The 13,997-nt window shown below is 31.5% G+C and overlaps 1 protein-coding gene across 1 annotated transcript; it reads right to left on the reverse strand.

The window, feature by feature from the left end:
- Positions 1-4,263: 4,263 nt before the first annotated feature.
- On the reverse strand, positions 4,264-5,600 carry LOC129284451 (uncharacterized). Its single transcript, XM_054919938.1, has 2 exons — positions 5,161-5,600; positions 4,264-5,066 (listed from the first exon to the last, which is right to left on the reverse strand). Exons 1-2 carry the CDS (start codon positions 5,581-5,583, stop codon positions 4,560-4,562), a joined length of 930 nt encoding a protein of 309 aa, XP_054775913.1. The 5' UTR covers positions 5,584-5,600; the 3' UTR covers positions 4,264-4,559.
- Between the last annotated feature and the right edge of the window lie 8,397 nt (positions 5,601-13,997).

Genomic DNA, 13,997 nt, shown 5'->3' on the forward strand with positions numbered 1-13,997 from the left:
GTGTTTTATCCAAAATTGAGTGCCAAGAAGAAGTATAAACAATAAAATAAATACAAGTTGAAAAATAAAAATTGATTGTATCAATAATTAAATGACTGTAGACACCTAATATATTTGTATACACAGAGCCAATGGATTAAAAGGCTCATTAGCGTTATCAGCTAACTTAACAAAATTTATATTAACCAATTCCCTAGCCAGATGCAACATGAAAAGAAGACACGGTTTTGTCCATTAATGACAGAAGGAAAAGTGATTAATGAAATTTGAACATGATAATAGTGCTTGATTATAGAAAGTATTCATAATAGACTTTGGTATTCCCATTCCAACCATAAAATGTGTTTCATTTAAACTTGAGAATAATTGATCTTACTTAATTGTACAGCTCTGCACGCATATCAATATGAATAATGCTAAAATGAATTCTCCAATTGGAGCATAATTCAATTGCTGCTATAAAACGGGAAGAGGTCAAGTTCATTTGTTTCTTGGAAGTTGAAATTATTTAATCTACATTGGGGAAAGTTACCATTTAATCATTTGAATATAGAGCAAGAATTAATACAGTTTTAACCTATGGAAGAGGCAATCTTGAGTGGCATATGAGGATAGGAGGTAATTTAACAACATTTGCATCAGGTGACTTAAAATATCTAATAAAGGGAAGGTAATACATTTCATGAAGCTGTTGAACTTCATTGATTGAAGGATTGAAAATGGCTCTTGTTGCTAATCCATAGTTAGAGAGCGGAAGATTGTCTTGAAAAAGATACAGAAAAACATATAGCTTGCAAAATCACGCGTGAAGTCTTTTACAAACAGTAAGGATGAACTTTAATTTACTTTTATCGAAGCCAACATCACATAGTTGAACAACAATAATGAAGGGAGGTTTCATATCAGGACTCTTTGCATTCAAAGCATCATGTGCACTCTCATAGAAAATGACAACGTCAAAGACCTCTCCCTGAAAAATGTAAGAGACATCAGTGTTTTTATCTGCATAATCTTTAAATTTTTATGAGAATATAAGAGCCAAACCCTTGCAGGAATCCTATTACATCTGTCAAGAAAACAGGAATCCATTGTATAAGAAATAATACAAAATGTAAATGAGAGGAAGATGTTGATTGCTTGCATACCTACGAAATGATCAATGTTAGTCTTGTTCTCTTCGAAATATGCAACCTCAATATTTTTTTTTTTAGTCTGGGCCTCAGTCAACCCAACTGATAGCAAAATATGCTTTTTTTTAGTATGGGCCTCTTTGAGCCCAATTTAGATCTGGAACTATTTCTACGCGTCATAAAATTATTAGGTATTCTCTTCTTCATTTATTTAGGCATAAATTCAACTGTGGGTTCAGTACCTTTTCCTTTCCTCTTCTTATTACTAGTCTAGGATATGATTTTCTATTTTGTAAGTTTGTCGAATGAGAGAACTACTACTTTTTTTTTTTTTGAATTGTAAGTTCTTTTGCCAACAAATTATAGAGTTAGAAAATCCTTAAGAATAAATTAAGTACTGTCATCTATCCATTATTAAGTATACCTCATCTTTCTTTATTATACGAGCAAAATGAATGATTATTATTTCGATGATTCAATGCTCTAATGAATTACGGACAGAAAAATGTTTATTTTTGTTATATTCATGTGTCCTTCTAATTTCTACTTAATTTGCACCATACAGGGGAAATGACTTCAATAAATTTAGTAAATTATAATAATTAATCTTCTTCACGTTCACTTCGATTAAATAATAGGATGATAACTTTCACGTCTCAATAATGCTGGATAAAATGGTTTCAATTTAGTACAAAATGAGGTTCCAGGAGATGAAGAGGAGGTTGAGTGGAACTTAGCTTCCATTGCTCGACAACATACATGATCTCTACACAAACTGGTTCCTATATAATTTCACTTCCAGATCATTTTCATCATTTAATGTTCAACGTTAATTTCATTTCAGTCCTTTATGGGCCTTTAGGATTGTTCATAATGCATTAGGCCTTATCTACAAATTAAATTTGTTCCTTCAGGGGCCCTGGATGCAATTTTCCTTTTAATATAAGTATTCTTATCATCAAAAAAAAATAAAAAAGAAAACTACCAATTAACCCCAATTAGAGCCAAGGAACTTTCTTGTAAAAGGCTTGAGGAGATAAACTAGACGCTGACGAAGAGATTTAAAACTTTAATTATTGACCTAACCTAAACCCCAAAAGAAAAAAAAAGTTATTTATTGACCTAACCTACACCCAAAAAATGTTTCCATAGATACTTATGTTTCAATATTGAGCTTATCCAAAATCTGTGACACATGTTAGCCAAGCCAAGCACTTTTTTGTTCAATTCTATTTGAATTTTAGTGTACAATGAAAGTGATTAGCTAATTGGCCTCACTATTTGGAGTATACAAATAAACTTCTAATAACTAAACCCCTCAAATAATATTATTTGTTACTTTCCTGTGTTTTCGCCAATGGATCCAACAAAACCAACCAAATAAATGCGCTTTGGTCTTTATTCATGTAGCTGTGTCCATTTTAAAATTGCGAGTTTACTAGTCCATTTATATTTAGTTTAGGAAAAAAGAATAAATTGATTTTTAAATTATAGGTCTATAAACATTTGGGATTCTAAATTTATTTTTAGTACAATTTTACCTTTAATTTTTTAAAATGATGCAATCTAGCCCCTATCGTTAATAAAAGTTAATTTTGACTGTTAGTTGATTATAAAATTATAAGAAAAAAATTAAAAGTTACAGAAAATAACCAATAAAATTTTTTTAGTCCTTTTTCTATAATTTTTTAGGTCATTATCTATAAATTTGTAAGTTCTTTCCATTATTTTTTGGTCATTTTAAAAAAATTTGAGGTCCTTTTCTATTATTTCCTAACCAACTTATAATTAAAGTTAACTTTTGTATAATTTTCAAAAATTGAATGAAAACATTACAAAAAATAAATAAATTTAAGATCATATACACTCCTAGACCTATAATCTAGAGACTAGGGGCCTATTTGATTTCTGTTTCTATTTTTTATTTTTTAAAAACTGTTTTGCAATGTAGTTTTTAAAATTATTTCTCAAAACAAAACAAAATGATAATCCACTTGGCTAGTTAATTTTAAAAACAGTTTTAGAATTAAAAAATATATTGATAATGATAATTATCAGTGATTAATAGTGGTAACTTATAATTAAAATTGATTAAGGTAACTGTAATTTTTAATAATCAAATGTAGTGTATTTTAAAAATAAAAAATAAAACCAACACAACTTGAAGTTATTTCTACTCATTTGTTTTAAAAAAAATGAAAAAAAGTTTTAGAAACAATTAAACCGAAAACACTTATTCAACCAAGGTTTTAAATTTTTTTGTTTTCAAAAATAAAAAATAATTTTTTAAAAGTAAAAACAAACAGACCGTAATTTACTATTTTATCCTTTAGTTTATATAACCAACCACAGCTAAAATGGTAGAAGCTGACATGATTACGTAAAAGAAAGAAAGAGAACTTGAGATCAATGACCTATTGAACTAAATTCCATTAGAATAATTAACGAATAAAAAATTTAGTCACCCATCATAACCAAGAATGTAATACATGCACACACCGTAAATTGGCGTTTTTATGCAAAAATTTGCATCAACTATCAACTTAAGTATACAAATAAAGTTTAATAATCAGTCAAACTAGTGTTGTATTTAATAAGCAAGTATATATTTGTATTTTCTGCTTCTTTTTTTCCACTCTTTTCAGTTCAGAAAAGATTGAAGTTTAGCAAGCTAGGCCTTTTTCAGATCAAATAAAATGAACTCGACTCGTAGAAAACATTAATTAAAAAAAGGAGAACCCAAGAGTATGACACCCATTTATATTGCATTTTGAAATTGTATGACTAATTTTTATAATATTCATATAACATATCGTAGTATTCATGTAACTTTGATAAAATATTATGTACAAAATCTTTTAAATATTTCCTGTTATTTGTCACATGTATGACCAACATTACCCGTTATGCAAGATGTATTGACTTTGAGCTTTTTCAATTATATATGTGATGGTCATGTAATGAACGTAAAAATAGTTTGTTAGTTGGCTAATCGAATGTGTCTCCGTTTTCTTTAAACAACCAAAATGGAAATTTCATCCCAACCATTACACTATCCAAGTTTACACAGTCAAAGATCAACATCATCCGCCACCACTTCGAAGTTCGAAGTAACAGAGATAATTAACGAAAAGGTACGAAAATTATTATCACTCTCATGAGAAAATCTAGTCAACACATTAGCACATTCAATAAATTCTCTAGCTTTTGGCTTCCCTCTTGGTATGAAATCAACAAAATTTGATTGACGTGTTTTACATCAAAATCACGCGATACCCACCCAACTCCCCGTTAAACGACAGAGAATGGTGTAGTGACGACATAGGCTACTCGAAGATTTTGACAACTCTAATCACATCACAATATATACAAATTTTCACACGAAACGACAAACAGCCGCCTTTGAACGGCAAATCAGAAAGAACCGATTTAATTTCCTGAATTTTCATGTCGTGCCCGGTGATTTCTCTCAAGAAGTCCCTTTAGAATCACTTTCTTCTTGTAAACCTCGGAATCCAAATCCAAGTCCTTTGACTCTGTGTTCAAGTTTTTTATTATGTCGTTTCCATGGGTCCTTCTGATTCGGGGGAAGACATACAACCATGCTGAAGTGCACAGGATTGCACATAAACGACCCCATACTATCATTATAACCAAAGTCACCAGAACAGCTGACAAACCAAACGCAGGGTCGTATGACTCGTATTTCTTTCTTGCGTTTCCTGACCGTACGGCCCTGTTCAAAGTCGTTTGAGATTGCCTTGGCATGGATGACGAAGGGCGGCTCTGTCCCCGTTTCGAAGCTGGCGTAGATACCGTGTGTAACACGGCAGGGGTTGAACTAATTTCTCCACGCGCTTCTTCTTGAAGTGAAGCCATGCGAGTCGCACCATTCTCATTTTCTGGGTTTTGCTGCGCTCTTTCTCTGTTCTGTGTCTATAGACAGAGTACAAGAAATTAAGGAGCTGAGCTTTCTGGGTTATCCTAATTTAGCTGGTTTTGGTGTCCTACTTAAGCTGAACAAACATACCTGGGGAGGTGTCTGATTGGGTGTGACAGGGACCATCAGAGGTCTCTGACGTGGCAGTTGGGGATTGGTTGCTGGAGGTTGAGATTCCATCAAAGGTTTCTGATTAGTGTTTGACGTTGACTTCCACGTCGACTTGAACAACTTCCACCTCCATTTCCGTCGAGGATGAGCTCGATGGGCTCCGCGTTCGTTGTTGTCATCAGGCAAAGAGCCATCCAACGGCACCGTTTTGGAGGCGGACTTCTTCTTTCGAACCCTTCGCCATGAAAACTTAGACTCTTCCATGGAATTGGTTTCATGGGAAAAAGAGGCAAAGCAGCAGAGCAAAAGAGAGGGCTTAGGTTTGGATTTTCGGGATTTGGCCATTGAGACTAGGAATAGAACAACATGTTCAAGGAGTTTGAGAATGATAATGGATTGCATATGGGAGCATCGATCATTAAAAAAAGGAGAAACAAGGGTTTAAAGGGATATATCTGAATATCTGATTAGTTTATATAAATAAATATAGTATTTGTTTGATCCACAACCACGGTTTGGAGGAGAGACTTGGACTTTGTCTATCAGCCTCCAGTCCCCACACGCTGGCTCCTTCCGCACGTTTCCAACATCCATACATATACCCCCAGGAGACAAGGATTATTAATATATTATACTAAAACTAGACTGCATATTACAAAGAAATATTGGTCTGCTCATTAAGAATTTTTATATTTAAATGTAAAGATATTGTTGATAGCAATTTATAATTAATTTTATAAATATTTTTATTTTAGGATAAATGAACAAATTATCCTCTAAACTTTAGATCAAATAGTATTATAAACCTTAAACTCTTGTTATGCAAATTGTTACCTTAACTTTTAAAAATAGTGTAATTTAACACCTACCATTAATAAAAGTTAATTTTGATTGTTAATTAACTAGAAAATGACAAAGAAATGACATAAAAAATTACATAAAAGGACAAAAAAATTATAATAAAAGATCCAAAAATTATAGATAAAGACAAAAAATTTGTAATTTTTTGAGGTCATTTTCTGATCAACCGACCGTCAAAGTTAATTTTTATTAATATCCGATACCAAATTACACCGTTTTAAAAAGTTAAAAGAATAATTTACATAATAAACAAATTCAAGGTTTATGGTGCTATTGGATATAAAATTTAACTGTCATTTGCTCATTTATCCTTCTTTTTTGTTTCAGTTAAATTGTGTAACAATTTGTTATGAAATAAATTATAATAAACTGTTCTCTACTTTTTGTCAAATCAAATCAAATAATATATATTTAACATAAAAATGCAAATTAAATAATTTTTATTACATAAAATTAAATGGCTAATATACCTTTTTTTTTTAAAGAAAAGATTAGGTGAATTGAGCTCGAGGACTCAGCAGAGTCCAAGTATGCTTCCATAGTCAAATAGCATTTATAAAGATATTTACATATCACTTATTAATAAAGTCATCACATTGGCAACAAAATTTAAACTCACAACCTTATGGACTATATGTCAAATACACTAACTTTCTCATGATATGAAAACTAGAATAGTTTCAAATACAAAGGTGAGCATTAGTTTAATTAATTATCTCTGTAATCTTATTATTAAGAATCAATTCTAGTTTTATATTATAAAAAAAGCTTACTGTTTTGTAACGAAATATGTAAATTCAGGGGGTAGAAGTTGACTATGTATATTTGATATAAGGGATTGACGTAATTTTTTAAGTAAAAAAATTGTGTGTCAATTGGCATTTGGCAATTATATAGTAAGAGGTTAATTTTAAATATTCTCCATGGGCTACGTCCGTGCAAGACTTAAGCCTTAAGTTGTCCTTAGGTTATTTTTATTTTTTTGGTCAAAAGTATTTTATTTTTATTTTCATGATCAAATTTATAGAAGAATCAGCTAACTAAAAGGATTTTTTCTATATTTGATAAGGAATAATTTGACTATGTGCTAGGAAGTTGCCCAGGCTTAAGTGAATTTCTGGAATCCAACAAATTGATAGAATCCTACTTATTTAAAATTTAGGTAAATGTATATTTTTATTTTTGAGGAATACACGGCATCCTACATTATTTAATATAATATTTTGCTCATAAAGTAATCAAAACATAACATTTTCTACCCTAATGTTAAATAGTATATGTTAGTCATTAATATGATGAGTATTTAACATTAAGATAAAAAATGTTACATTTTAATTACTTTAATGGAGAAAAGCTATATCAAATAATTTAGAGTTCTAGATATTTCGCAGAAAATATTTTAAAGATAAAAATATATATTTGTCCTTAAAGTTTTTGGTATAAAAAATAATGGAAGGAGGTCCCACCATTTCCTCTATAGTCTACATACTCTGCGGCATGAGTTTATGGCTGCTTTTCTGAATAAGAACCGCCATGGGATGACCAAATTAAAAAGACATGCATATCGCTTGCAACTTCGTCCGGGAAAAAAAAGTGGGGGAAACAAGTTAAACACGTGTTTTAATTAAAATACAATTTTTTATCACATTGACTGTAGAAATTAATTTTAAAATTATTATTTTCATAAAATATTAAGAACATGTTAGGCACAGATTTCACCCCACTAATAAAATTTCTAGGCTGGTGACTGTCGTAACACAAAATTACTAACAAAAGGAATCGAAACTATCAATAAAGAACAGTAAAACTGATTAAAGCCTAGTTGACCACTTTGACTTATTTCTCGATCATTCTCTCTAATTTTTAAATCATTTTTCTGAATTTTTTGATCATTTTGTATAATTTTTAAAATTTTTTCATGTAATTCTCTAATCAAATAATAGTCAATTTTTCAATAATAAAGGTCAGATTGTATCATTTTTAAAATTTAAGTTCTAAAAATAAGTTTAAAGTCTTATGTATGGGAGATTATTTCATAAAAAGTGATGGACTGAATTGAAGCCCAATGATGGAATACTAGGCCCAGCATTTGACCTTTGGACTAGCCCAAAAACCTTTAATACCATTTCCTTATGACACATCATCTTGGGCAAGATTGATGATGACTAATGAGTACCTAGATAATTAGAGCTGGAAAATGGACATGCTCAACTTATAAGAGCTTGAGCCTTTAAGCTCGATGTTTGATAAAAAAACAAGGGGGTGTCGAGAGGTGTGTTAGAGACATGGGAAAACCTAACTTCTAATCAAACGTGAGGAATTCAAGCTCCTTTACCACAGTTCACTTTGATGTGAGAATATAAAGTGAAAAAAATTAATGTAGATACAGCGAAGTAGAGATACATTAATTAAAAAAAAAGGTGACGGCCTATATTGATAGTACAATATAAAAATAAAAACTAAAACTACATGGTAAAAGGGAAATAAAATAACGCAGCAGATATAAAGTCTGAGAATTTGACTGATAGTTTATTGATGTTGATAATTCTAATGAGAAAGGGTTTCTTTATTTATAGATGGTCCTAGCTTGGTGCCCAAGACCATGATTGTAATGCCTTTACTAACATTACCATACGCTCCATTACAATTAATCTAATCACTTTGAAATCATTTAAGTTGTAAACATTGAAAGCATGGAAATTCCAATAAAAATATTTTCAAATCATTTTGTAAATTACTCAAGTTATAAAACCCCATACACAAATACATACATAGCGGAAGCATTTTGTCTTTGTGCATTAAAGATTAAGGAAACATATGCAAACCTAGAAAAACAAGGTGAAATTTTCCACCGTGCGTCGCGACTCGTGCCACCTGCACTGTGACATGTGGCACAGAGGCCACAGTTGCTCGCTCTGTGCCGTGCATCACAACATGAGGGTACATGTGCTGTGGCGCACACACTTAAATTTACTGTCAAATGACAATTTCTGATATAAAATTTAGATGCACGCCATTTTTACATATGATGTCCGATTGAGATGGTTTAAGTGCCCACACGAAACTTATTTTGAAATCTAACTAATGACACTAGTTTTATTTTAATTTGATATCTCTATCAAAAATTAAACACGCAAGTGTATTTTGATTGTTTTTTAGCAAAACCTACTCAAGCGTCTCAATTCGAAACCAAATGTCACTAACTACTTTTTGGGCCTTAGCCATATCTAAATGGATAATAGACACTTGATTGACCACACATATGCACGATATATCACACATATATATATTTGGTCTGCAAACCGCCCATTTCATACTTTGGGCCAAAATCACATTTTTACTTATTTATTCCCATACAAGGCCAAACCACTACATATACTCTTCAGTCAACTCATATTCACAAACATATGTATTTATCCACTAGCCCATCCATTCCTTTCATCTTTTACATATACATGAGAGCTAGGGAATTCTAAATTTATCAAAAACATAACATAAATACAACTTCATGCATATGATTGGATTTTATGGTAACTTATACATATTTACAACCACTAGCAACAAATTCATTAACCAATTCTTACAAAGACTTAGGTGAGAGATGCCAACTCAGCCTATATTCTTTCCCTTTAATCTACTAGCACTAGAGCTTGAAAAATGTAAATAACAACCGGTGAGATAAATATTTTAGTAACCAATATAGCTCATTTAATGCCTATTACCACAATATAACCATACTCAAGTAACGAAAATAAAGTAGTATCATATATATATCAAAGTATGAAGAAATATAATATTTTTAAAGTCACTCCACACAAATACGCACTAGCATGATCATCTAGCCACCGAACCTCCAATACTCTCGACATGAAACCATAGGCTCTCCTAGATCAATCACTTGTCGACATGAGCACACTTTTGATTGTAGAAACACCCAACCAAAAGTAATCTAACCCACCTACAGACTATGGTTTCCCTCTTCACACACTTGTAATAGAGGCATCATTGACTCTTAACCACACTCTATTGAGCACTAGGGAGTTGCCAGACTACCTGAATGTCCCATGGTAATAGTCCCATAAGATGTTGTAATGAATTACCTACGGTAACAACCTGTATAATGCTGCACCAAATGTCTTATGGTGTTAGCCCAACCACATAAATTTTTCACTCATATATCTCCACACACACATATCCTCACATATTCCGGGTGAATTCTCACCCCTTATGATCATGCTCTTTCACAATTTTTACTATTTTCTTTCACATTGCCACAACATGTAATGCCATAACACACGTATACACACGCGTATGCGCACATCATTTGAAATCAATTAACCTTATAAATCTCATTTCACAAACTATTATCCATACTAAAGATATTTCAATAACAAATCATGCACAAAACTCTTAAAATAACAAATTTATCAATTTGTATTTACTTCTACATAGTTATAATAGTTAATAAATATAATAAATTATATAGTTACCTCAACCCTTCTATTTACTAAAAAGAGTTACCCATGTAACTTCAACCCTATTCAAGATTCTTTCGGGTAATTCTTGCATCACGCACTAGAATCTACACAAAATTGGCAACCTAAGGTCAATTTCTTTATTGACAAAAAGTGCCAATCATCACATTTAAGCACTCAATCGCTATCAAATCCACGTTTCACACTTGATTACACATATTACCACTAATTATTCCTCATTTCAAGCTTTAATATTTTTTAATAATTGTCTCTCACTACTCTCTTTCTAGATTGAGGCAAGTCTTGCCTACAGCTCCAAAGCTTTATCGTTTCAACTCCAATCAATCACAAAGCACCGGTTTAATTCCAAAGAACATTTTTATTACTATAGAGTAAGAAATTAACTCTTTAAAACTCTCGAATTTAATTTCTCACTAGTTAGAACTAAGTGAAAATAATGTAGATTTAGAGGTTAAGGCAGTACATGACTTACCGATAAGTAACAGGTCAGAAACACTATCCTTACTCCTGATTTTGCTTGCCCTAACAGATCCCTTGCACTTCTCCATGTTTGATCTCTTCTCTCATGTTCTCCCTTTCTATTTTCAAGAGCTGGCATGTCCCTATTAATCAAAGTTCTGCACCATGCATCGTGGCACATCTATCCTCTATCGTGGCGCGTGGCACAGTGAGGGAAATCCCCACTATACTCACATGTCTGTTTTAGGATTTTGCTTGTGTCTGTTTATATAACATCTCAATGGGTCAAAATAACACTTCACTACTCAGAACCCTAATCCCACATTAAATTCCTAATCAGTCATTAACATAGCATTAAAAATTTAGGATGTTACAATGATCACCTCTTTTCTTGAATTTAAGAAGCACTTTTTTTATTATGATCACTTTTCTAACTTTCATAATTCAAACATCATGGGTGAAGTGTGGAGATAATGGCCTAGACCCAATCTTAACTTAGTGGCTAAAGCTTTATTAAGTTGAGTTGAACCCAGGCTTTCAAATTTACAATTTGGGTGCAAACACCTAGTTTCCTATTTTTCACTATTTTTTTGAGGCTCGACCCTTATTTGAAAAGCTCAAGGCCAGGCCTAAAAGCCTTTTTTTAAAAAAAAATTAAAATAAAATGAAACATTGCAAAAAAAGTCTGAAGTATAAAATCAAAGTCAAAAATAAAATAAATCATGCCAAGACTGCAACAATAAGGGACTTGAAGCAAATTTAAACAAGACACTAGATCAAATTTAAACAACACAAGCTGTGACTACAGTAACAAGGAGACTTAATTAAATTTAAACAACACCATGGATTAAATTTAAATAAAACATGCCATGATTGAAGCGACAAGAAGACTAGAACAGGATCAAATTTAAAGTATATGAACAACAAGAATAGACTTGAATCAAAGAGAAAGTGAGCTTTAATATTTGGTAAATACAATAGGTGAAGCAAAGACCTGAATCAAAGAGATAGAGGTACCTAAAGGTTGAATCGCAAGCACGATAAGACTTGAAGTAGTCTGCACTCTATAGTTGTGTCTAAAAGGAGAGTGGCGAGAGGCTGACAACTCGAGTGGGTTGTCATTGATTGATTGTCATGCATCACAAAGAGAGAAGGAGGAGACTGGATGACTGGCTACTATTGTCTACGATTAGCATGTGGCAAGGGACAAGAGACGAGAGGCTAAGAGCTCGACTGTGAAGTATGCTTGCCTGACCATGTCTAGAGTGTGTAAGTGATAAGTCTCCTCAGCCTTAGGGTTTTTTTTTTCAAACAAAATGGTGAGTTTGGTAAACAAAATGAAAAAGAGAGAGAGAGAGAGAGAGAGAGAGAGAGATATGGGCTTCACGGGCTGCTTAAGCCTGAGCCCATTTTTCTCAGACTTAACAAGGCAGGGCCTAAAAGCTCGGTTTCCTTAAAAATAGACTATTTTACAAGCCTAAACTTTTATAGAAGTAGGCTTAAATGAGTAGCCCACATATCTAGTCTTTATTCCCAATTCTATAGAGAATGATTGGTGACTCCTTTCTACCTCCTTTGGTTAGGATTGTTAATAAGCAGGAAAAAATATACACGCATATTTAAAGTGTTTGTTTTTAATTAAATTAAAATTTGTGAATATTTTATAAATTTTTTATTTTATAACAAATTCTTAATATTAATATAATTAATATATTAAAATTTACTTATATTAATTTAATTGAATAAAAATATATTAAATATATAAAATTAAGTAAGTAAATTTATCTTTATTTGTATTGTTGAATGCCAATCATGTAATACATTTTTGAGAATTTAGCGTCATCTTGTCAAGTCATTTCATCTTCTCCTTGTCCCTCACATTTCGGGCTTTTTTGTTATTGGTGACCGTTCGTTGTCTCCTTTCAGACAATGAGTGACCTCTTTAAATTTTGGGTTATGTCAATTTATTCTCTCACAAAGACGGATCTTGAGGGCATGAAGGGTGCTTGCCTCCAATAATTTCTATTTTCTTTGTATTTTGTTTAATTTTTTAAAAAATGGTAAAATTATTTTTGAGCCCCATATTTTATATGATTTGATGTGTTGCTCCCCAACTTGTATCAGACTCAGATGATTCTCACTACCACTTTAGGGTCTCATTCGCATTTTGGCCAAAGCACGAGGTTAAAAATAATTTAATTAATTATCCTTGTAATCCTATTAAGACTAAAATTGTAGCTTTATTTATAAAATGGTTAATTTACTTGTTTTTAACGTAATATTCATATGGGAGAAGTTTACTCTGTATGTATTAAAATGTTAGAAGAGATCTAGATTGACGTAATTTTTGAAATGAAAACAAAATTGTGTATGTAATTTCTCAAGGGTCAAAGGATGTTATTAGCATCAACTTGCAATTATATTAAGAGGTTAATTTTGAACATTCATCATGGTCTACGTGCCTGCCTAATTCTTAAGCTTTCCAGATTTTATTTTTATTTTCATTTATTAACATAAACTAGATAGAAGAATCATGTGATGCACAAGTCTATGAATTATCATATATTTTATAAATTGTTCAAGTATTTCCAAATATCCCCATAAACTAATTTTTTTTTGCCTGGATGACAAAGTAAATATCTTACATATTGATCACTCTGCAAGTGTATAAGATTGACATAGTAATAATTTTTAAAATATTCCAGAAGCAGAAAGCAATAACTTTGTTATGTTATTAAGAAAAAACCAATAGTTTAAAAAGGAATTTAATAATTAATGTAAATAAATAAAAACTATAAAGATAATGAACCAAGACTATCAGACAAGCACTAAGGATTATGATTCATCTATTGAGATTGTTTATTCTAATTTAGTTAATTACTTTTTCTTTACTTATAGCGACAACCGTTATTGAGGTATCTAATTATCTTTCAGTATATTAGGGTATATTTATTTAAGGTTAAATTAGCTCTCACTAATCTTATTGAAACCTTAAACAAA

The sequence above is a fragment of the Prosopis cineraria genome, unplaced genomic scaffold (genome assembly GCF_029017545.1).
Source record: "Prosopis cineraria cultivar Desert tree isolate PC_DT_omini unplaced genomic scaffold, ASM2901754v1 PC10, whole genome shotgun sequence".
Taxonomy (NCBI): Eukaryota; Viridiplantae; Streptophyta; class Magnoliopsida; order Fabales; family Fabaceae; genus Prosopis; species Prosopis cineraria.

Bases quoted from the DNA above. Each gene is read 5' to 3' on its own strand.
- LOC129284451 (XM_054919938.1), bottom strand. From the start codon at position 5,583: ATGCAATCCATTATCATTCTCAAACTCCTTGAACATGTTGTTCTATTC. The intron at 5,067-5,160 runs GTATGTTTGTTC...CTCTGTCTATAG, and splicing joins CCAATCAGACACCTCCCCAG to ACACAGAACAGAGAAAGAGC.